The sequence below is a fragment of the Crotalus tigris genome, unplaced genomic scaffold, assembly GCF_016545835.1.
Source record: "Crotalus tigris isolate CLP2741 ecotype Arizona unplaced genomic scaffold, ASM1654583v1 scf7180000019068.10715455, whole genome shotgun sequence".
Lineage (NCBI taxonomy): Eukaryota > Metazoa > Chordata > Lepidosauria > Squamata > Viperidae > Crotalus > Crotalus tigris.
Genome location: NW_024097358.1, coordinates 3,731,549 through 3,756,090, shown reverse-complemented (window position 1 = coordinate 3,756,090; position 24,542 = coordinate 3,731,549). Strand labels below are relative to the sequence as shown.

Below are 24,542 nucleotides of genomic sequence, written 5' to 3'. Positions count from 1 at the left end.
GAAAACTGAAATATCTCAAATAAAGGAACTATTTCCTTTTACCCATTTGCCTGTCATGGGCTGTTTAGAAAACAAAAATCGTCCTATATTTTTTGATGCCAAACTAGTTCTCGTTCCATTTTATTTTACTAAAGAAAACTTTCTTTTGAACACGTTTTTCCTCCTATATTTTTGCAACGGCAACCAAATTTCAGCATAGCAATCATTAAAAGAAAGGACATTGAATGTTGTGGGGCTGGAGTGTTGAGGAAGGAACTTCAGGAAATCGGTTCCTTCATCAATAATTTTCTCTTCCCATGAGGAAAGTCAGATCTGGAGAAGGCTGCTGATATCTGGTTGTAGTCACTCGTGCCCTAGTCATCGCCTGGGTGGACTACCTTAATGTGTTTTACATGGGGCTGCCCTTGAAGCGTATCTGGAATCTTCAGCTGGTTCAGAATGCAATTGCTCAGCCAATTAGGTGTGCCCTAAAGTTACACCTCTGTTCTGTGAGCTGTATTGGTTGCTAGTATGCTTCTAGGTCCAATTTAGGCTTCCTGGTTCTGACTTTAAACCCTTCAAAGTTTGAGATTGGGTTGTTTGAGGGATCACCTCTTCCTGATCACACCTGCCCATCCCATCAGGTCCAGCAAAAGAGATATGTTGTGGGTCTCCAGTTAGAAGCCTACAACTTCCAGAGCTCTCAAAGTCCTCTTAAAGTCTTAAAGAACTGGGCTTCCAAGTTCTCTGGTTGATAGACATAAGGTGAATATGGGTTTGAATTCCCACAACACTCTTAGTTAGTTTCTTGAACCAATTCAGGTTTTTTTTTGGATCTGTATAATATTCTGAACCATAAACTAAACAAGCACAACATGCTGGGGAAGTTAAAACTAACCCAACCTTGCTTGTGGTGCAAATGCAGCCACTAAAATCATAATCAAATCAAAAAGTCTTTTGTGAATGCAGTCGAAGAGTTGTTGTAATAAGGAAGTGGTGAAGATGTCAATGTGCAAACCCCTAGTTTCCTTCACTCACGGGGATTTTATTTTTCATCTACTCATTTAACATGCTTGGCTTTAGAAAGAAAGAAAAAAAAAAGGAACGGAAAGTTGGCATATTACGAAGTCCAGGCCTTCTTGTATCATAATTATTTCTAAAAGTGCTTTGGGATCTAAATCTGCCCTGGAGATATTGTTGAGAAATAAAGAGAGCAGGTAGCTACAACTTAGTACTTTCGTTGGAAGGATGCCAACAGGAAAAAAAAAGAAGACAAAGATAAATTGAATTGATAGAAACCAACTCTGAGTGACTGGTAGCTGTTTGCTTTCTGATAATTGGGTGTTCTTAGCCATCCCCATCAAGTCTGCCAGTGTTTTTTTGTAAGGAGATAACCTTCCTCTCACGACAGCTATTTTATGGGAATGAACAAAAAACACCCTCAGATGCTAAATGTCTAATCTGTTTTGATGGCTTTCTTGAAATGAACCATCAATGTTAAATTGCCTTAACTTTAAAGAGCAGATTGGCAGGAAGGAGAAAGGGTGCCCACGGTTTTAAATAAGCAATTTCATGGTCTTTCCTACTGGTGAACAAAAGTGACTTGATTCCTCTGAAAGGCTGTTTATACCACAACTTTAAATTGTTCCAAAATAGCTCCCTTCGTTCACCAAATATTCTGTGCAGAGAATATGAAAATATTGGTGTCTGTGGATACTGGCAGAGGTATTTATTGTAACCCAACCATTCCGGAGAAAAGCATTAGAAATCTAAGTAATTTTTTTAAATCCTGGACCACAGATCCACGTGTGGCTTTGGGTCTGCAATGCAATGCAAACCAATCAATGGGAAGGAACAAAGCAGTAACTAAGGAGAAACTTCCTAACAGTGAGGACAATTAACCCGTGGAACAGCTTGCCTTCAGAAGTTGTGGGTGCTCCATCACTGGAGGCTCTTTAAAAGAGACTGGACAGCCACTTGTCTGGAATGGAAAAGGGTTTCCTGCTTGAGCAGGGGGTTGGACTAGAAGACCTCCGAGGTCCCTTTCAAGTCTGCTATTCTGCCAAGAGACTGGGCAGCCCCTTGTCTGATATGGTATAGGGTCTCCTGCTTGAGCGGGGGGCTGGACTAGAAGACCTCCAAGGTCCCTTCCAAGTCTGTTATTCTGTTATTCTTGGGACAAGCAAAAGGAAGGAATTCTTTAAGATGTCCTTCTTCTTCAGCCCCTTCCCACCACCTTCTTTTTCAGATGTGCCTGGAGTTTAGGAAAGACATTCAACGTTCCGCTTTCTTTTTATTATCTCTGGATATCTTTGGGGGCCACGCTCATTTAGTGTGGTTTTTCCAATCACATAAGTGTTGCTGAACAAAGGGAGAGGACAACGAAAATAGAACTGTAGAGACGCTTTCCCTGCAGAAAGCTGCCTGCCATCTTTAGTCATGAGGCTATGATGCATTTAAAAAAACCCACAAAAATATTTTTCTTGGCACAAGTCATCCACTTTCTTTCAACCCTGGCAACCACAGGCCCCAAAACGCGGTAGTTCCTACTGAGCCACTTGCATCAGAGTTAACGGGATTCGTGATTTAAGGATGACCTGTACTGTGACAGAGGTATGGGCTGATCTGATCTTCCTTTCTTCCTTTCTTATCCAATCCAATTTCCTTGCAAAGTCAAAGAGGCATCAACAGTCCCACCCGGCATTAATCCCCCTTAGTTGACAGATCACCCAAAGCTCTAGTGGGCTAAAACATGGTTTTGGAATAAGCTACAATTGTATGGACTCATAGTCAGAAGAAAACACCAGAATCATAGGAACAGAATAGCAGAATTGGAATGTCTTTTAGTCCAACCACCTGTTCAGGCAGAGGACCCTATACACTCTAAACCTCCAGACAAATGATGGTCCAATCTCTTCTTAAAAGCCTCCTGGAGCACCTACAACTTTTGAATATTGAGCACAATGGAGGAATCCAACTATAGAGCATTAGTGCTGAAAAACATCTTACTCAAATTATCTGAGTAACTTTACATCTATTCTGGAAAGTAGAAGGGATTACCTTTTGCAGGTTGTGTGTGTGTTTGTGTGTGGTATGTGTGTCTTCAAATCAGTGTGACTCCTGGCAACTGCCAGGATAAGTCCCTGCAGTTTCTTGGCAAGGGTTCCATGGTGGGTTGCCACTGGCTACTTCCTAGGACCAAAAGAGAGTGACTGGCCCAAGGTCACCTAACTGGCATTGTGCCTAAGGCTACAACTCACAATCTCCCAGTTTCTAGTCTGATGCCATAACCACTACACCAAACTGTCTAAGATTACCCAGTAATCATACTACAGTATTTATTGGCAGTTGGGTTCTTCTATTCTTCCACATTCAGTTCCAGCTTCTTCTCTCTACTTTTGACCGTATCCTTGTCACATCACCTGACTGCCTATGGCCACAACATGCCTCACATATGATCGCGAATTCCATGTAGATGAGTTCACAAACATTCAGTCCTTCCTTTGCCAGCCAGCCCACTTGCTTTCTGGGCCAGGCATGGAAGAAAGAAAATATCTTCTCTCTACACCCCGCACGAGCTGGCAGAGCAGAGATAAATTGCACCCACAAACTATCTGCTTGGTCAGAAAGCAGTTATTTTCCAAAATCAATACATTAGCAACCCAGATTGTTGGGGGCAATGTGCTGACTCTGTAAACTGCTTAGAGAGGGCTGCAAAGCACTATGAAGCGGTATATAAGTCTAAGTGCTATTGCTACTGCTATTGCAGGCTAACTCTGCCTACTGCCAGAAGTTTGATGCTGAACCGGCTCAAGGTTGACTCAGCCTTCCATCCTTCTGAGGTTGGTAAAATGAGGACTCAGATTGTTGGGAGCAAATAGGCTGACTCTGTAAACTGCTCAGACAGGGCTGCAAAGCACTATGAAGCAGTACATAAGTCTAGGTGCTATTGCTACTGCTATTGTACGTCGAGAACAAGAGATCAACGATGTAACTTAATATTTAGTAATATTACTACTACCAATATTACTATTAGGGGACTGGAGGCTAAAGCATATAAGGAACGGCTGCTGGAACTGGGTATGTCTAGTTTAATGAAGAGAAGGACGAGGGGAGACATGATAGCAGTGTTCCAATATCTCAGGGGCTGCCCCAAAGAAGAGGGAGTCAAGCTAGTCTCCACAGCGCCTGAAGGTAGGACAAGAAGCAATGGATGGAAACTAACCAAGAAGAGAAGCAACCTAGAACTAAGGAGAAACTTCCTGACAGTTAGAACAATTAACCAGTGGAACAACCTGCCTCCAGAAGTGGTGAATGCTCCAACGCTGGAAGTTTTTAAGAAGAGACTGGACAGCCATTTGTCCGAAATGGTGTAGAGTTTCCTGCCTGAGCAGTGAGTTGGACTAGATGACCTCCAAGGTCCCTTCCAACTTTATTATTATTATTATTATTATTATTATTATTATTATTATTATTATTATTACTTTCAGCCCCAGAGATACCCACACAAACACAGGGTCTTAGCTCTCCTTCAAAGCATGATCCATTCAGCCCTACCTGCCACTTTGACTTCGTTGGGCTTACAGGCTCTGCAGGGCAAAAGCTCAAACTCTTCAGCTTGGTACATGGAGTAGTCCGTGCTGGCCACCACGATCTTGTCTCCCACTTTCCACGACTGCACATTATCAGCCAGTCTTAGGATTGTACTGTTCACGTTGGTATCCACCCGCATGGTAAGCTTGGGTCTTACTGAAAAGCCAACAAGGGAAAGAAAGTGGATGAGGATAGGAAGTGCAGAGAAACATCTCATGTTCTCCTTCTCCAATTCCCCATGGCCCAAACATGTTTCTTACTCCTCAAACAAGGATTTTGGAAAGACAAGACAGCTGTTGCTGTCAACCACAGGTTAGATTTGTGTGTCTTCCTCTTATTCAGGAAGCACAATAAGTAGCTCCTATGTTTAGCCACAATCTACCACGTAGATCTGATGATTATAACCAGGAAGCTGTCGTTATTGTTATTTACACACAGAGAGAGTTTGCATATATAGTCATTATGGAAAACAGTGTGAGGTGTCCCTATCTTCCATTCCACTCCCTTAACAAAACCTTGAGAAAAAAGCAGAAGGGCCTCTGCGTGGATGGTAGCCTATTGACTGCCATTCATACCGAACAAAATGCCCTCAAGAAAATATTCCATGCGTGTAGAAAACTAGCATGGCGGGGAAAGACTATGTTCGACTTCACTTGGCTGTACTTGTTTTCTATTTGGAGTTTTCTAAAAAAAAAAAAAAAGAAACCACAAATGCACAAGTAGTATAGCCCTTTGTGCCATCCCAGGACTCTGTCATGTTCTATGACCTTTTAGAGTCAGCCCTTATATGCTCTGTACTTCAACAGCTGGGAGAGCTGCATGAAGACTAGTAACCTGATACAGAGAATGGAAAGCCAAGTTGGCAATGGAAAGCATTTGTGTGACAGAAGCTACTGCAGAAACCCCAAAGCTTTAGACTGGGGCAAAAACTGCATTTCTGCTTAAGTCTCTGAGGTAAAACCCTGCTGCCTTCAGAATGTATAGATCAGTAGAGCAAATTTCAAAATAGTTTCCTCCCAATTATACTGTGCTCAACGTTCGAGAATGAGTCACCTACCAGATTGGCCACATAAGAAGCGCACTCTGTAGTTATGACAGCCTTTCTCCGTCTGCTCTGGGCCATGGCAAAAAAACCTATAATCATGGCCTTTTTTGTATAGGACCTCAGTTGCCAGTTTCGTTCCCTCAAGTGTGACCGCCTGGGAGGAGAATCAAAACGCAAACACAATAATTGCCAAACGTATGATCATCAAGGATAACAGCTCGCACAACAACAACTGGAACTATAGGCTCAGTAACACTTGTGAGAAGGAGAAAAACAAGCATTTTCTGCCTGGTAACTTCTTATCTAAATCATTGCAGCGAGTTGAGTGGAAGAGGAATTTGTTTCGAAGGCACTGTGACAAACACAGAATGTGTATTTCCCATGATCTCTACTGGGTCCTCCCAGGTCTGAGGTCATAAAATGAGCCTTAACAAGCAGTTCTTGGCTTTGGACCATAGTTATGGAAAACCCATTCAGTGGTGGGATTCAGCTGGTTTGCGCCAGTTCGGTAGAACTGGTAGCTAATTTTTTGTTGCCCAGGCCCAGAATGGACTTCCAGAAGCGGCATCCACACAGAGAACCGGTTGTTCCCATATTTGAATCCCACCACTGAACCCATTCATTTCTTCAACTTAAGATCATCATTAGATGCTTTGTGCTCTAGAACAGTGGTTCTCAACCTTTTTAATGTCGTGACCCCCAACCGGTCGTAAGTCGAGGACTACTCAACTGGTCATAAGTCAAGGACTACTCAACTGGTGCAGCACTGTTTGCAGAATGGGACTTTTGGCGGGCTCAGCAGGGCAGAGACAGCCTGGACAATTCCTATTGGCTTTTGAAAGCCAATAGAATTAGACTCTATTCAAGAGAGTCTATTCTATTGGCTTTCAAAAGCCAATAGAATAAAAGGGAGTAGCACAGCTAAGGAAAAGGGGGGAAAAAATGGCGGACTGAGTTGGTTGGTGACCCCTGTGAAATGGTCATTTGACCCCAAATGGGGACCCGACCCACAGGTTGAGAACCACTGCTCTAGAACATTCCAAGGAAAGTTCCTTACACTTAAAATGGACATTTTTTTTTTTTTTTTTAACTGGTGGCCCTGAAATGCACTTCGGAACGAAAGATTTTATCCACCACCAACTTTTTCTTCTTTTCATCCCAAACCAAAGGCCTTCTAATTGCCCCAGGCTCTTTCGTTATATTGCAAGATTCCTATTTTAAACTGATGGGATGCATAGAAATAACCTGCCAGCTGTTAACACTTCCATCTTTTATTTATTGATGGGATTTTCATCCAGCCTTTATTATTTTTTGTAAATAATTCAAAGCAGGGAATACATTATTTCTTAAGTTTGTACTTGTTCTTGCTCGGGTCAAACTGATTAAACTATGGCATCTTAAGGGACCAGGAAGTGGGTCTTCACATTGGTAGTACCTCTCTCTTCAATGATATCCCCCCTGCAGATCTGTAATCCCACACCTTTTTGATTTTTCACAATTTTTTTTCTCCCAGGCTTTGATTTATGATGTGTTATGGGGCCAGTGTTCTCTTGGTCATATTCCCTTTTCTTTTTTATTATTTTTGAATAATTAGCTACACCGAGTTCCGATAATCAGGTAGCCTCAAAACAGACATATCAAATTCTAATTCTCAAAGATTTTGCCTCATGAATTTAACAGCCTGTAAGTTATCCTGAGACAGGATAGCCTCATCATCACCATCCCATTGCACTTAAAACAGAATATGGGACAAGCAAAATCAAAGTCTGCTTCCATCAAGTGGATACGTGACCAAGCATTTTGACTTGTGCTGGGACTTGTATCAGTAATTTTTTTTTAAAAAAAAAATAGATGTTGGTTCAAATGCCTTTTGACTCAAATCTCCTGATTGACTCAAATATCTTTTTGTTTCATGCTGCCACTTGTTTAAAAGGCACACAGGCCTAATGACACCCAGACTGAAAGCCACGTGCTGAAGACAACTCAGCAAGAAGACCGAGAATAACAATTCTGACAGAAGAATGATCGATTCTAGGTGTATCCAGGAGCAAATCCAACATAACAAGCAGCAGGTTGTTCTCTATGAAAATAATCTATGGGTCACAGGCTCCTTTGATGGCTTGAGGCAAATCTCTTCTTTCAAGTTGCCGTCCCTCAGGGGTGTATTCAAGATTTTTGCTTTGCTTTATTGAGTGATGCCAAGTTCTTCGCGGAAATCTGTGAAAACTTTGGAGCATTTTTGGAACCGGGCAGATTACTGACTCATCGTTGTTAAACGATGATAAATCATTATGAAATGGTTTAGGATGGGATTATTTGTTATGATTGGCAGCGTGGTGGCTTCTGATCCATCCGTGACAGAAGAATGGAATTTTCTTAATTAGTTGGCTTTTCAAAACAGAGGGATTATCGATATCAGACATGGCAGAGAGGACTTAAAGAGTGACTGCACCCAACACACATGTTGCACACATTACCCTCTGCTTGTTCCACGAAAAATTTACCATTGGGTAACTCTGGGCGGCTTACAATTACATCTAAGTTAAAATATTTAAAAGTTAAATTTTTTAGATAGAAAGTGACCACATATGACAGCCAGTAAGAAGTTGTGGTAAAAATTGGACTAGGAGTGGGAAGAGCTGTGCTCTAATCCTCCATTGGACTTAGAAGCTGGGTAGACAAAGAAGGACACAGATCCATTGGAAAGAAAAAGGAGGACATACTAACTGTTTAACTTTCTTGGCATCTGCGACAAAAAAACAGAGCAAAACAGCAAAAACTAAAAATGTACTTGGGTGTACATCTCTCTCTCTCTCTCTCTCTCTCTCTCACTCTCTCTCTCTCTCTCTCTCTCTCTCTCTCTCTCTCTCTCTCTCTCTCTCTCAATAATAGTTTGGGAGGGGAGATGTTCAACTGTTAAAAGTGTTGCTTGAGTAAAGGAAGTGTTCACACAATATAAAAAAGATGTTGAGACTTTGGAAAGAGTGCAGAGAAGAGCAACAAACCTGGGTAGAGGGTTGGAGGCTAAAACATATGAAGAACGGTTGCAGGAGTTGGGTATGTCTAGTCCAGTGAAAAGAAGAGCTAGGGGAGACATAATAGCACTGTTCCAATATTTGAGGGGCTCCTAAAAAAACGAGAGGGGTCAATCTATTTTCCAAAGCACCAAGAGGCCAGATAAGAAACGGTGGATGGAAACTAACCAAGGAGAAAAGCAACCTAGAACTAAGGAGAAATTTCCTAACGGTGAGAGCAATCCACCAATGGAATGGCTTGCCTTCAGAAGTGGTGGGTACTCCATCACTGAAGGTTTTCAAAAAGAGACTGGGCAACCATTTGTCTGGAATGATATAGGGTCTCATGCTCAAGCCGGGGGTGCACTAGTAGATGAGGTCCTTTCCAATTTTATTATTCTATGTTCTATGTTCTGTGTACAGGTTGCATTGGCACTTCAGCTGTAGGATGCAATCTTGTAGGGTGAAAGTTTGGACAGTCATTTGTCTGAAATGAGATAGGTCTCCTTCTTCAGCAGGGGGTTGGACTAGAAGACCTCCAAGGTCCCTTCCAATTCTGTTATTCTATTTTTCTGAAACAGCAAATTTCAAGCGTGACCCAAAAAGCTGGGATCCATGACTCTTAGGTGTTTTCATGCTGGCTGTAGACCACCCATCTCACACCAACCTGTGTAAAACAATACACTTTGCCAATACTGAGCAGAACCCCATCCATCGAAAAACCCAAAGGTCTCATAAACTTCAAAATAAATTATTTCTATTTTCCAGTTTATGATTGGAACAGTAGGTCATGCCAACTGGAAAGTACAGATGGGTGGCTTTTAATGTCTTCCCGTTTTTCATTTTTTCAGATCCAATAGGTTGAAGTCTACTTTTTTTTTTTAAGTTCATTAATGTGCTTAGCTGATCATTTCTCCAGGTTTTTGCTTGATTTTTTTTTTCATGGAGAATTTTGCTAACTGTTTCCCCTAGCAGTATGCATTTGAGTACCATCTTTTCCTGACAATGTAGATTTTGAATATTAGAGATGTTTCTCTAAGAAGAAAACTGAGAATTGGGTTGAAAAATGGCAAAGTGTGATTTTTCAAATGAGGCTTAAGTTTTGCTTCACATATTTGTTCATGCTTCAGTACATTTGCATTCAAATGCAAACCGTACAAATTTCTCTCTCATTCCTATCTGGAGAGAGAACCTCCATCTATCAGCCTAATAACAACAACAACAACAACAACAACAACAACAACAATAACGATAATGATGATGATAATAATAATAATAATAATAATAATAATAATAATAATAATAATAATAATAATAATAGGATGCTGGTAGCAACCCATGTCAACCATCAGGGCCAGCCAATTTGAATGTTCAGTTGACTGAGGTTCATGTCTAATGAATAAAAAATAATAAAACAAAACAACAACCACAATAATATAAATTAACAACAAAATACAATATACAATACAAAATACAATAACATCTGCCCATAGGACCATCCCATTCAAGCACACCCAAAGCAGATAAGATCAAATAAACCTCACTTTTCTCAGATAACTGCAAAAAAAAAAAAAAATCTACAGCCCCCAAAAATCTACAGTATAGAGAGAATCAAATTATGGGAAACAGGTATAATGATAGAGCAGGGTTCCCAAACTTGGCAACTTTAAGACTGGTGGACTTCAACTTCAATATGACTGGCTGGGCAATTCTAGGAGTTGAAGTCCACCAGTCTTAGTTGCCAAGTTTGAAGACCCCCTACGAAAGAGGATGATTACTCCGTATGACATACCTGGAGATCGATAGGATGATCACAGATTTCTGGGTGAGCAGCTCTTAAATCAGAGAGTCTCTCTCCATCTTTGGATTTTGATATTTTTGGCTTCTCAAACCATTCAGTCCACTCAACATCTGGGGAAAAAAAGAGAAACAACTCAAATTAAGGTCATTTTGGACACAACGGGCCTTAACGAATGCTGGAAAAAATGTGCTGCTCCATAAATGTGCCAAAAAATATTAGCAAATCTGCTTAAAAGCTACCCACTCCTGGTGTTTTCTCCAGGTCATCAGATGATGTCCCAAAACACATCAAGCTATTTGGCCTTTGAAGGACAGGCTGGAGAAGAAGAGACATGGCAAAACCAAAATTAATGGGCCCAGGATGGTGCATTTATGGTTTACTGGTTGATTTCAAGATATAATATTGCAGAGATTCTAATGACAACATAACCAAATAAAGATTAATCTGAGTGTTCTAGCGCAGGGGTCCTCAACATTGGCAACTTTAAGTCTTCTGGACTTCAAGTCCCAGAATTCTGGGAGTTGAAGTCCACAAGTCTTAAAGTTGCCAAGGTTGAAGACCCCTGTTTTAGCCAATAAGCGACATTCTTTTTTCATTTTGATTTATGTTTATTCCAAACGCATCCACAGCTCCTAAAATAGGGCTCTCATGAGAAATTGACAAAATTAGGATGTCCAAAGTGGACAGTTGATGAGGGATTAGAGCAACATCTCAAGCTTCTGGAGGACCGCATAAGACCACCTGGTCATGCGACTACAATCTGAGTTTGGGTGTCTGAGTATCTCTTCTGAGCATCTGGAGGGAGAAATGAGTTTAAGACTAAGAGAAAGAATTTGCCTTGAGGCCAATTGCTGCTAGGCATCTCTAAATTTAGCTCCAGATTTAATGAATTTCTCTGTGGGGTGCTACAAATGGGTGCTGGAGGGCTGCCTGAGCTGTGGTGGTACAGTGGTTAGAATGCAGTATTGCAACTTATTGAGTTCACTGCTAGCAGTTCGATCCTGACCGGCTCAAGGTTGACTCAGCCTTCCATCCTTCCGATCCAGATTGTTGGAGGCAAGAGCCTGACTCTGTAGACTGCTTAGAGAGAGCTGTGAAGTGGTATATAAGTCTAAGGGCTATTGCTATTGCTTACAGTCATTGTGTCAATAGCTGGTCATCACTGGTCTGGCTGTGATGAAATGAAGCTATCAATTCCTTTGTGCAGCATCAAAACAGCTTGTAAAGCCCCTGTCTACTATGGGACCAAAAGGTGGAAATTCAGTGGTTCTCCCACTGTTGCTGAGCATCTACGTACATCAGAGCCAATGCTGAGGGATGTTGGGAGTTGTAGTTCAGCTTTAGGTTGATTTTTGCATGTTGGGGGTTGAAGAATATTTCCCACTCTATTGGTAACTGCATTGCAAAAACCTCACCTTGAACCCACTCACTGGTTGAAGACACATTGAAACGCTCTCCGTTTTCTGCCTGGAACAATTTGAATACTTTGGCTAGAGCTGAAGTTCTGCGTCCTGCAAAAAAAATAATAATAATCCAAAAATACCCAAACGGAAAGCAAGAGAAGAACTTCTTAGCAATCCTCAAAGCTGCAGTTAGTTATGGAGAAGCTGTCAACAATTCAGTCTTTATGTTTCTTTGCGGGATTTAGAACACACACATGAGGGACCTGCACAATTTTAAATGCAAGCGCTAAATATCAAAGTGATTGTTTACATCATCTCTTAAGCAGAGTTAATTGTCAGCCTGAAAGGGAGTGTCTGCAAATTCAGCAGAATGAGGGGTGGGTGGGGGAGGAAGGAATATGAATTACTTAATCTGGTTGCAGAATAGATACAAAGGGACTTAAAGTGGAAGGCTTAAAGAGGTTCCAAACAAATCAGCTGCAGAGTAAAAATATAGGGATAAGAAGGTTATTCTAGTCACCTTTTTAAATAATTCCACCAGGTTTTCACTCAGTTTTAGCAAGGAACAAGACGTTTCCCTCAAATAAAGTGAGGAAAGCTACTTTTTCCTACCTTTCAAAATACAGTTACATTGCAGTTTGGAGACATTTCTAGGAACTAGCAACAATCCATTCCTAGTTTCTGGAATTGTTAGAAACAATTTGTGAGCTTGATGGGAGCCAGTAGGGAAGACAAATTTTGCAAAATAACTTGCATGAATCGAAGTTTAACATACTGCAAAGTAAATGTTAAAATAAATTCTAAAGCGAGGAGGAGGAGGAGGAGGAGGAGGAGGAGGAGGAGGAGGAGGAGGAGGAGGAGGAGAAGAAGAAGAAGAAGAAGAAGAAGAAGAAGAAGAAGAAGAAGAAGAAGAAGAAGAAGAAGAAGAAGAAGAAGAAGAAGAAGAAGAAGAAGAAGAAGAAGAAGAAGAAGAAGAAGAAGAAGAGGAGGAGGAGGAGGAGGAGGAGGAGGAGGAGGAGGAGGAGGAGGAGGAGGAGGCAGCTCTTTTGGCAAAGAAGGAAAATTTGGGGGAAATTTGAAAATGGGGTTCAGACCATAATATGAGAGACACACTATCAAGACACACCATTGGAGCAAAGAATGCTTTAGTCTCCAATCTCCTACTAGAATTGTGACCTTGTAGGAAGCTACCCATGAAATTTACTCTACTCATGAAGGTGAGGTGTGCAAACAAAACAGAACAGCATAAATTGGCACGTTTGGAATTTACTGCAATAACAAAGTTTCTTTTCCCAAACTCAGCTTCACTTTATGGTTGAGCCCTAGCCTGTCCCCAAAGTGTCACTTATTGAAGATAAATCAGGATCTCGATGCGGAATTTGAAGTTAGTTTACCATCCAGAGTTTCTGCTGCGATCTGGGGCTAGGCATGAATCATGGATGATTAGCTAAGCATAGTTGGAACCCTTGCTCTTCCACAAAAGACTAGGACAGGGGAGAACGGGCAAGAACATAAGAGGCCGAGATACTTCAGCAGATAGGATTCAAAATCAGAGAAAGGAATCTAAATTTTGGGTCTGGTACCTCTACAAAGTCAAGAATACGATGACAGTAATCCTTCCAGTAATTCTGGCCACTGCTTTAAATGTGTAGCCTTTCATTTCCAGAAAGTTCAGCCTGAATTTTGAGAACTGAAGCCCATCCGTCTAAAAAAACATCCAGGCTGGAGAAGACGGATGTAGGTTCTCCATTGCAGACAACATAAACCGTGGCTTCGAATAATACCTGAAGTAGCTCAATACCTTATGCCAAAATGCCACTCAATACAATTTAACTGCCATTATTTGAATGGCCATATCTTGGTAATTACCTTGATATTCAACATGATCTTCCACAGATGACAAAGGTTTTCCTTTGACTGTAATAAAGCTCCAGGGATGCCTGTGGAATTAAAAACAACACAGACACTCGGTATTACTTCTTTGTAAGAAATATATGCATCTTTTTTCAAATATGGCTTGTTTTGTTCTCTTTTCACAGCTCCCCAGACAGACTAAACTTTGAGATTAAAAAAAAAAAAGTGAAGCTAGACTCCTGGTGCCTGCATCCAGCTGTTTTCCTGGCAGCTCGATGGAAGTGGTTTGCCATTGCCTTCTGTTGCAGTGTGTTTCTGACTTCCCAAGTCTAGCTAGCTCCAACCTGGCTGAAGTCAATGGTGCCTCTGCACTTATTCACGCACAAACATATTTTCCAAGAATGGTTAGAAAGCCAGAAAACCTTTGCTTATCTTAATGAATTTATTTCCTTCGGCTTGCAACAAAGCAAAGAGTTACGACTTCTAAGGATTCCATCATGCAAACGCCTTACAGCATAAACCTCGACCGTTTCCAAGCTGACAAAAATCCAGCTTTGGATGAGGAAGTTCTCAGAACTTCTTCAGACGAATCCCAACAGGGATCAAACCAGAAGGAACTAGCTCTGCAGAGATTAGCAGTTCCAAATTCGTAGAAATGCCTTTCAATGAACTGAAAATATCTGGCTTTTAATTCCACTCTCTGGAAGAATCAAGACTAGGCAAATGATGGAGCAGGATACAAAGAGGGAAATTATAGGAAACTTAGAGGCAGGCCCATTTTATTGATTAATTGACTAAATATTTCTCTCTGGGTGTTTTAATAAATACGTGTCTGCCTTGAACTCTTGGAACTCTGAAAAGTTAGCAGGGATGTTTATAGATCGTTCTAAAATCTAGATGAGTAATATGCGCATGTGGTTTTTTTTCTTAATATATTATTTTTTTGCCATTAACTTTTTTAAACCAGACAGTTGCAGAGGTTACTAAGAACACAAGTAGGAGGACACAGATTTGGGGGGGGGGGAATAACCAGACATAAACAAGAAGAACTGAAAATTCTTTGTCCTACCAGAGTTTGCTCTGCTGTTTCAAGCAACAACTTCATGAATTAATAGCATTGGCCACTACCAAATGAGAAGGACCTGGTGGGAAATTCAATACAGCCTACAGGATTCTAACTGGGATTCCAAAGTTTAAGAAATCAGAGGAAAAGCGACACATTATTGAGCATAAGATTTATAGACCTTTCCATCATCGCCCTATTTAAGTTTGCTTCTCTGTGTGGTCAGATGGCTTTGGATTCCATTAGCTGCATTCTTCATTCCAAACTGGCTGTTTATTCATCATCCTTAAAGTAGGTTAGACGGCCATTTTTGCCCAATGCTACTTGACAAGAAAAAAAGGCAACGGGTTTAATTGAGAAGGAGAAGGGAATCTGCACATGGATATTGCTTGATTCTGAGAGGCAGTTTGGCCTACTCAGTGTAGGGAGAAGATGGCTTATTGAACAGAACAGCCCAATGTAATGGGGGACATAGCAGAACATCATCTCTGGTCATTTCAGCTCTAGCCTAGAATATCTACATAGCCACAAACAGATTTAAGACCAACCTCCTCTTGTTATTCCTGATCTTATGCCAAGAGAGTGCTAACCATTAGTTGTATAGATTCCCATGCCTAGGAATGACTGGTAATAAATCACTTTAATTAGTACATCATATGTGGCCCTGATCTTTTCCATCTAACAGTGTTCATGTGAATTGGATGCAGACAGAGGTGACAATTGCCTAGCCATCAGTGTCTGACATAGCAATCTCACCCCCCTTTATAACTACAATTCACATTCCCTTTTCATGGACAGGTCAAGCAAAGTTGCCCCAAAGTTCTTCTGTTTATGGTTCTGTTCTATAAGGCATCCCTGAATACACAATAAAGTCAATCAGCTGATTGACAAGCCACCCATTTTTACTGTCTGCCTTGGACAGTAAAGACAGAAAATTGTTAAGCAACTGGCAGGCGACAAGTACACGGCTGGCCCTTCTCCATTTGGCCGGAGAACTACATGTTACTTTTTTAAAAATAAGAAGAAAAAGAAGAAAAAAAGAATGACAGAAACTGAAGGGAAGGATTGATGAGGAGAGAAAGTGGGAGAAAGTGCTTGGAATGGTGGGGGGCCCTGGGGAACCCTTTGCTAAACCCCCTCCAATTAGAAAAATCACTAATTGAAACCACCAATGGCAGGAAGAGTTAGCCCATGGTTAAGACTGAGCCTGTAGTTAGAGCACAAGGACAATGGCAGCATCCCAAAGCTACAGCAATGGCTAGAATGCCTTAAAGCAAAAAATATGTTTGCACTTGACAAATTGGCAGACGGAAGAGAACTTGTCACTCTGCCTGGAATCGCTTGATTTCTTGTCTTCAAGGTACAGATATTGGACAGGATTAAGAACGCCGTTTTCTCCAACGGCAATCATCGTTTTGGTTTCAATCAAAACTGTGAAGGCTGCCCAAGATGAGGGATGTCTAATTAGAACAATTCTGAGCAATAATATCCCTGGAGGGGGTTGCTTGGAGTTGCTATCCCGAGCAGAAAGAAAGAGGGGGGAGGGGAGAGAGAGAGAAAGCTCTGCCCACGTGAAACCAGGGCTGCTTCTGGATAGGATTTGGACCTGCCATGGAGAAAAGGAATTTGGAAAAGCTGTGAACTGTGTCCAGATGAGTGGGATGGACAAGTGGGAGAAACTGCAGGTCAGCCTCCTGGAAGGCTGGGAGAGGATTTGCTCCCATCCTTGCAATCATCCAACCCAGCCACAAATACTTGACAGAACTAGATCAGCTAAGAATTCATTCTAAAAACAAACAAGCAAAACACTGGAGAGGCAGTGTTGTGTACTGGCTAAAGTAAAGCTCACTGGGTGACTTCAGGCCAGTCAGTTGCTCTCATCCAAGCTTACTTAACAGGGTGAGGATTTCTGGGGAAACAATGGAAGAGGGAGTGTTGTTTATGCCACCCCCAGAAAAAGCAGGGTGTCATAAACACTCCCGCAACTAGAACTCCAAAACTAAAGCGAGGAACCACAGGCAAAGCAACCGCTTGTGTTGCAATCCTCTCCAGGCTTATTCATAAGTAAGGCAGGCAGCCTACTCCCAGGAAAAGTGCTTCCTTAAGATTGCAGCTCATTTTTTCTTTCCTCATAACAAAAAGACCAGTCTGGGAGGTTGAGGGTGGTTGGTTTAATCAAGATTACTCAGCCTTCAGAGTGTAAATTGGCTGATGGGTCAGAATTCCTGCAGTTTGTTTTTTTGGGGAGAGGAGGGTAAAAGACAGGGAATTGGCTCTGGTGGAATCCCATAAGAAATGGCTTCTTATTGATGGAGACCAGGGATCCATCACTGTCTCAATAAGGAAAAGGCAACTTTTCTATGGTTAGGAACGTTGAGAAACTACTATAGGTTTGACTGTCTACCTACTGTCAGATTCCTGAATGGGAAATAATTCCGTATATGATAGACTTGCGGGGCCGGCGCATTGTGCAATAAGTTCACATGGTGTAATAAGATAGTGGGTTTGTTGTCACTGTGAGTTGTGTTGGGGGCGGGCACGAAGGGAGGCTCAGCTAATCTCATTGTACACATGTTGCACTGACAATAAAGGTTGATTTGATTTGATTTGATAGAATTGAGAATGAACTACACAGCTCTCACCAAATGGTGAACAGGAAACTGTCAGCCTTGTGAGGTAGCCTTCCAGGCAGGAAGCATGCCCAGATGAACCAATTCTACCTTATTGTACAGTTAGATTAACAGAATCTTGCAAGTCTGAAAATACACACACACACACACACACACCGGTTGCCTTTACAGCCCAAGAAACTATGGAGGGTCCTGCAGGCTCAGCTGACTCTTATCTGTCTGTCTCCCTGTCTCTGAATGTCATTCTTATATGCCATTACAGAAACCAATGATTCCATTTAAGCTTTAGTAGAAGCACAAGGCCTCCTATTCCAGCAGAACTACTGTATCCTGTTTTGGGCAGTTGGGCAGGTCTCCAAAAGAAACTATGCGATGCAACCACTCTAATTTCTGTTTTCACTGCGGTCCCTGTGGAGCTTGAAGACGCTATTATATGCACCAAGATGATGCTATGTGTTAGTGATTTCCTGTGCAATGTGCGAACTTCCTGTTTCACATCCTTTGAGCTAGAAGAAACTTGCAAACGGTCAGGATTCCTAGAGAGGCAAAGGATACAATCATTGGGTGCATTGATACCCATGGCCATTATGCTTTCTCGTGGAGCCCCACAACTGCTCTACAAGATCTTGGAGGATGTTTAGAGCCTTCTGTGGAAATATCCAGGGGACTGAACATGGGACCTTCTGCATGCAGTATTTCTGAATAGTCCGATTTGCTCTGATTCATTCAATTTTGAAGCATTCCTTCAAAACTGGACCGGTTTTGGTCCAACTATGTGGCTGAACCCATCTCAAGCAGCGTCCTTGGCCTCTGAGTACTCTCAGATGAAAAGGAAGAAGAGGGAAATTCACTGTGAGAGATGTTTGTCCTGCTGGGCGGAGGCTGAGGGGGGGGGGAGAAAGTGGAATTATTTTAGATCCAGGAAAAGCACAATAAGGACTTTGTGTTGTAACCCTGGCAGGACAAGCTCCTACCTAAAGCCAAGGTGGAGAAAATGCTTGCTGCCCAGTTTGGTCATTGCTTTCCTGGCCAAGTCGTCCAAATTCTTGGAGCCTTCGTCATTGACCGCAACCGACAAGATCATGCCGTCCTCCACAGCGTTCAAATATTGCACAAAACGGAGGCTTTCGCTTTTGAGTTTGTAGGTGTCAAATCTGAAGGAACACAGACGGACATGTGAGAAGTAGAAATATCTGCCTTTGCCATGTTAATTCACGGCACCCTTGAAGATGCCATCAATGCTTGTTTTCACACTCAAGAGAAGCCAACTCTGCAGGGTAGAGTGACCTGCAGGTATCAGATAACTCACATTCATCCCATCTTAGTAGATTTTTCTTGCCATTATATGGGAGTACAAGCTTTGGCCTAGGAACCAAATGCATTCCTCCCTTCCTTTCTATCCTTTAAGCCTTTAGCTTCAAGTGTGTTTATCTTTTACTGCTTTCACGATCATATCGTTGATATATATGATTCTACCGGAAGTGCTTATTCATTTTATGATGCTGCTCTAGTCCATAATTAATTGACTCGCTCAAACCACTCTCCGTGCATTCTACAGCCCCTCTCTTCTGTTCCTGCCTATTTTCAGGAAGTTAAACACTGTAATTTTAAGCCTGATAAAGTAGAAGGGGCAATCAACTTCAGAATGAAGTTTAAGAAAAAATGTGGGTTTGACCTCCAGCCAAACTCCCTGACTAAACCACACCCGTTTCCCCCCTTCTATGTTCACCTGCAGCCTTGTCCCATTCCAAGATCTAAATATATTGTATCCTGCATTCACAAGCTATGTTTGCACAACACCCTTGACCAAGTCAGGTAGGGAAACAGTCAGTGGATTTTTCACAACATACAAAACTTGATTAGTATTAACCTTACTTAGCTCTTATTCTGGTTTTGCATATTGTGTGAATTTAGTCCAGTGGTTCTCAACCTGTGGGTCGGGACCCCATTTGGGGTCGAACGACCATTTCACAGGGGTCGCCAAACAAGGCTGTCCGCCATTTCCCCCCTCCCCTTTTCTTTGGCCACCCCCCTGGTACCCAGTGATGTATAAGTGGTTGGGGGTCACCACAACATGGGGAACTGATTATGGGGTCACGACATTAGAAAGGTTGAGAACCACTGATTTAGTCTATTGGGTTTAATGCACCATGCAAAATGGATTAAGGGTAATTAGGGAGCATGTTGGTCATGAAATGTGGGAGACAATGTTGTATTGGGACTGGAGATCCAGGTTCAAGTTTACTCGCAGTGCAACCTAATTCACAAAGTGAGAGTGATAATGGAGGGGAAAATATGATGCACGTTGCCTTAAAATCCTGAAGGAAAGATAGGATATAAACTTAACAACTGCACAAACTGTGCAAAACATACACACAATTTCTTTTTAGTGGGAGTGCCACAATCCTATATATGACTTGTTTTCTATTCTATTTCAATTAAATTTCCTTGGACTTCTCAAATTAGTTCACAAGAAGGAACATTAACGCACTCTTGAAAATGACACGAGCACATCCAAAACTTAAAACCACCAGCAAATCAACATTTATTTAAATGATTGTCTTTGTGGGAGCATCTTCAGGCTGTTAACTTCAGGAAAACTCTCTCGTGGGACCAGATCCCACCAATAGCCTATAATTAGTGCCTGTGGCAGCCAGTGTATCATTTAAAAAAATATAGCACAACTTATTAATGGTGTTTTTGCAGTTCTGTTTGGACCATGAGGTCAGAGTGACTAATAGTTTGTTTTTGACCTCTGGAAAACAATATCAAGAAGAAAAGAGAAATGCTTGCTTGCATTAGCTGAAATAGAGAAAGATTTTGAACTCTAGACTTACCGATCAGAATGGATGACAGCTGCAGTCTTTGGATCAATGACATGGACAATGATACCACGATGTCCCCAGCTTCGTTCGAAGTAATATCCCCCTTCTTCCAATCCCCCTGGATTCAGAGTCTTGTTTAAGAAAGTCCAGGACAGCTTTCTCTCACCGTGAACCTCAAGAGTTCCACCGTTAATGACGCCAATGAATTTTCGCCCAAAGTAACTGTCAGGCTGGCTGCCATCATCAGCCCTGTGGAGTTAATTTGAATAGCATTTTTTTCTCAACTTTGGGAATTTGCTGTACAGCAATAGTCAAAGTGCCAAAAAATAAACAAGAGTGTACTATAAAGCCATCGGTTCAAATAATCAAATAAAGGATGATTCATTGATGATTAAATATTTTCTGAAAGCAGCAGAAAATAAAATCAGGAAAATAAAGGAAATCCATTTATGATGTTGCAGCAGAAACTGGAAAGGCCACCAGAAAAATAAAATTAGAACAGAATAGAATAGAGCAGAGCAGAGCTGGAAGGGACCTTGGAGGTCTTCTAGTCCACTCCCCTGCTCAAGCAGGAGAACCTATACCATCTCAGACAAGTGACTGTCTAGCCTCTTTTTAAAAATCTCCAGTGATGGAGTGCCCATGATTTCTGGAGGCAAGCTGTTCCACTGGTTAATTGTCCTCACTGCCATTAGGTGTCAAAAGAAGCATGCTTTGTGAACCAAGAATTACATAACAGGGAAAGCTACTATTAGATAACTAGTAAGTGGCAAAAAGATTCAAACAAATCTTAGTCAGATAATCCAGATGTGAAGAAAACTTCCAAACAGCTCTACTTGCCCCCGAAGATATATCTTTGAAAGTACTATTCTGATTCTCAATGTTACAATCTCAGAATCGCAAACGTTTGTAACCGAGTCTCCAAATATTAACCTGAGGGTTGGGTTGATTAGGAATATATAAGAAAAGAGTTTTGTCTGGGCAATGATGGGTCACATCTAACCTAGACCTTGCCATTGGCGCTTCAAACTAAAATCCTTCACCAGAAAAACTAGGTAATTTTAATTGCATCCTATCTTAATAACCTTTAATTCAGTCTGTTTTTATTCTTGGGGGTAACCGTTCTGATTTGTAATCATTCTACACATTTCTGCAGGGTCCAACTTTGAACTTGGACCTGTAGCTGCAAAATGAAGTATCCTCTGATAAGCATCCTTCTTCTCAGTGCATTGTAGTAATTTGGGTGTCTAATGCACCAGATCTCTGCTCCTCCATCCATCCATCCATCCATCCATCCATCCCCCCCAAAAAAAAGCCTTGTGGAGCTAATCTTCAAAATTATGGATGAGGTTGGTTTAATTACATACCGTCCATATAAGATGATTGTCAGGCTGTTCCGGAAAGGGCAGTTCTCACTCCCAATATTTAGTTCTCCATCATTTTCTATCCGTATATGACGAGTGCGCAAAACAATGGGGACTGTGTTATCTTTAATCACTAGTTTTCCTAACAGAGGAGAAGCAAAAGGGGTATTTAGTTGGTTGATTTAAAACTGTACCATAAAGTTAAGGTTTTCCTTCTATATTATCCATGCTTGGATTTCTCGGCTGTGCCTCTTTTGAAGGAAGGCAAATGATAAACATGGTCTATAATGCGTATTTTTAAACTTCTGATTTTTTTTCTTCTCCTTGCTGGATTCTCTCTAAACAAATTCTCTACAAAGAAAGGCTTTCTCTTTTTCAGCAGGAAAAAAAAAAAAAATCATTGTCTGTATAATCCACAGATAATTCACCCACAGCTTTGGTTTCTGATCCACATGGTTGACTCTTTCTTCAGAGCTAGGCGTCATCCAAATTGGGTGAAGTGTGAACTAAGTGGATTGATCAGACTTCTATATTACAGAACAGAAATGCGAGCAATAAATTAAAAATGTTTTACATCCTTCTCTTCTACAAGACAAGTAGAGAGTAAGAACTTACACGGGCCAGGTCTGTTGGCACCACTAGCCAACAGTGCCTTTTTTTATAGCAGACTGTGCCTTTACCCATCCTATAATTATGGACTCTCACTGAACCATTAGGAGGACATTGAAAAAGGAAGTGGAAAAGAAACACAATAATCAAATTTGCAATTTCTCCAACTGGGACAACAACACAAGCTTAGCTTAACTGCAGACAAGGTAGCTGATGAAATATATTCCCCAGAATTTCCACCCTGATATTGACCAAAGTTGGTTTTATCCATATTAAAATTAACACTGTTTATCTTGACATTGCTATATTTGTACCTGCATTATATGATTTCTCTTTGTCTTTTAATTTAGTGGGGAGCAGTATTCCAACATAAATCTCCCCATAAATAGAGGCCAGCTTTCATGAGAGGAAATCCAGCAAAATGTTTACTAGATGATGCTGTTTATATAAACCTGCCCTTGGTATAAATAACTGAAAATGTCTATACCAAATCCAGTCATTAGCCAAGAAAGCAATGTAATATTTACACCTGGCACCAGCAAACTAGAATACCAGAGAGAGGCATGCAGCCTTGCTTGCTGAGATCCTGGGAGTAAGGAAAGTGCTTTTGTTTTAGAACAAATTAAAAAGGAATTTTGCATTCATTCCAAAACAAAGGTAATAAATAATGGAATAAGTATGTTTATCATAGCTTGCATTGATACCTGTCTGGATGGGAGTTAAAACTTTCCTCTAACAGCAATGAAATTTAAATAAAGTGGGTTCCCAAAGGCTGTCGTATTATTGCTCCCAAATGGTCCCTCATTCCAACTTAATTGTCCCAGAATGCCCAAAGCATTTCATCACTCTATTCAATAATGGAGAATGAGATGGCTGGATGGAATCACTGAAGCAGTAGGCGTGAACTTAAATGGACTCCAGAAGATGGTAGAGGACAGGAAGACCTGGAGGAACGTTGTCCATGGGGTCGCGATGGGTCGGACACGACTTCGCAATTAACAACAACAACATTCAATAACAATCTTGGCAACTTGAAGATGTGGGGATTTCAGCTCCCAGAATTCCCAAGCCAGCATGAGTTGAAGTCCAGAAAACATCAAGCTGCCAGAGTTGGAAACTCTGTTCTAGGAATCTGGAAGAGGTGGATTCAGCTGTCATCCTAAATACTTTAATATTTAACCTAAATAAGAAATTACATGCTTATTAGCTCTGGTGGTGCAGTGGTTAGAATGCAGTACTACTTCTGCTGACCGCTGGCTGCCAGCAGTTTGGCAGTTTGATCCTGACCAGCTCAGGGTTGACTCAGCCTTCCATCCTTCCAAGGTCAGTAAAATGAGGACCCAGATTTTGGGGGGACAAGATGTTGACTCTGTAAACCACTTAGAAAGGGCTGTGAAGCACTGTGAAGCGGTATATAAGTCTAAGTGCTCTTGCTTTTGCTATTAGAATAAAATAAGATCCGGCATCAGATAAAGAGGGGTTTCATTAAAAAAAATCAAGAAATGAATGCAATTTTTAACATCACTTTAAGAATATTAAGCTTATTTCCATTTAGGGAAGGTCTTTATAAAGCAAATGAGCAATCCTTTCTGCACTACTGAATATAGCACAGATGCTACAGCTTCTCATCAGACCAGGCTTACCTCCATTTGTGATGACGATGGAATGAACGGTGGCAGAAGAAGATAAGAGAAGCTTCTGGCCTTGGCTAATGTTCACGTGATTCCCTTCATCATGTCCTGGCTGCCAGAGTTCCAGTTCTGGATCCAAATGAGGACAAGGTGGGACCATTCCTGTTGGCACACACAAAGGAAACATGGACTTCTTTATCTGGTACATAGAACACAAGTCCATGAAGCTTAGAGGACAATGGAAGCACTTCTGCATGCCTCTCCTCTGCTTTCTTTCTCCTTTCTGCTTTCTATTTCCATCTTCTTTCTTCCTTCATTATTCACTCTTATTGCCCTTGTTTTTTCTAATGTTTGTATTTGTATCGTGTTAAAATTTTCTTCAATATAAAGTATATTTTAAAAAGAGAGGACCGATTCCTGATACGTGGACAATGGAGGAGCAGTTTCAGGAAATAAAAATCTCTCATTCTAATGTAAATATTTTTGTGACGTCAAAAGTCTGTTGGAAGGCTAAATGTCAGACTAGCAGGACACGTTGACCCACTCAAAAGAGTGAAGTCTGGCCACTCTATGTTCACTGGCTCACTATCCTCTAGATCTCCAGGAAGGCATTCCAGAGGTATACTTAGAAAATAAAAGGGTGGTAATTGTCTTCTGATAAAAGAGTGTTTTATGACTGCCCCACCCCCACTATTTTACAAGAGGTCCTAAACAGGCTTTCAACATTCCAA

At 41.3% G+C, this 24,542-nt stretch overlaps 1 protein-coding gene across 2 annotated transcripts in view; it reads right to left on the bottom strand.

Annotated features, from left to right (window-relative positions):
• Positions 1-24,542, bottom strand: part of LOC120315099 (cell migration inducing hyaluronidase 1) — a 111,656-nt gene that overhangs the window by 29,431 nt on the left and 57,683 nt on the right. For both annotated transcript variants that reach the window (XM_039358850.1, XM_039358851.1), the window contains exons 3-11: positions 23,824-23,973; positions 21,575-21,713; positions 20,220-20,456; positions 18,357-18,536; positions 13,705-13,775; positions 11,848-11,943; positions 10,424-10,542; positions 5,630-5,771; positions 4,537-4,728 (exon numbers count right to left, since the gene is read on the bottom strand). In XM_039358850.1, the coding sequence (XP_039214784.1) occupies positions 4,537-4,728; positions 5,630-5,771; positions 10,424-10,542; positions 11,848-11,943; positions 13,705-13,775; positions 18,357-18,536; positions 20,220-20,456; positions 21,575-21,713; positions 23,824-23,973 (1,326 nt within the window). The remainder of the gene's footprint in view (positions 1-4,536; positions 4,729-5,629; positions 5,772-10,423; positions 10,543-11,847; positions 11,944-13,704; positions 13,776-18,356; positions 18,537-20,219; positions 20,457-21,574; positions 21,714-23,823; positions 23,974-24,542) is intronic.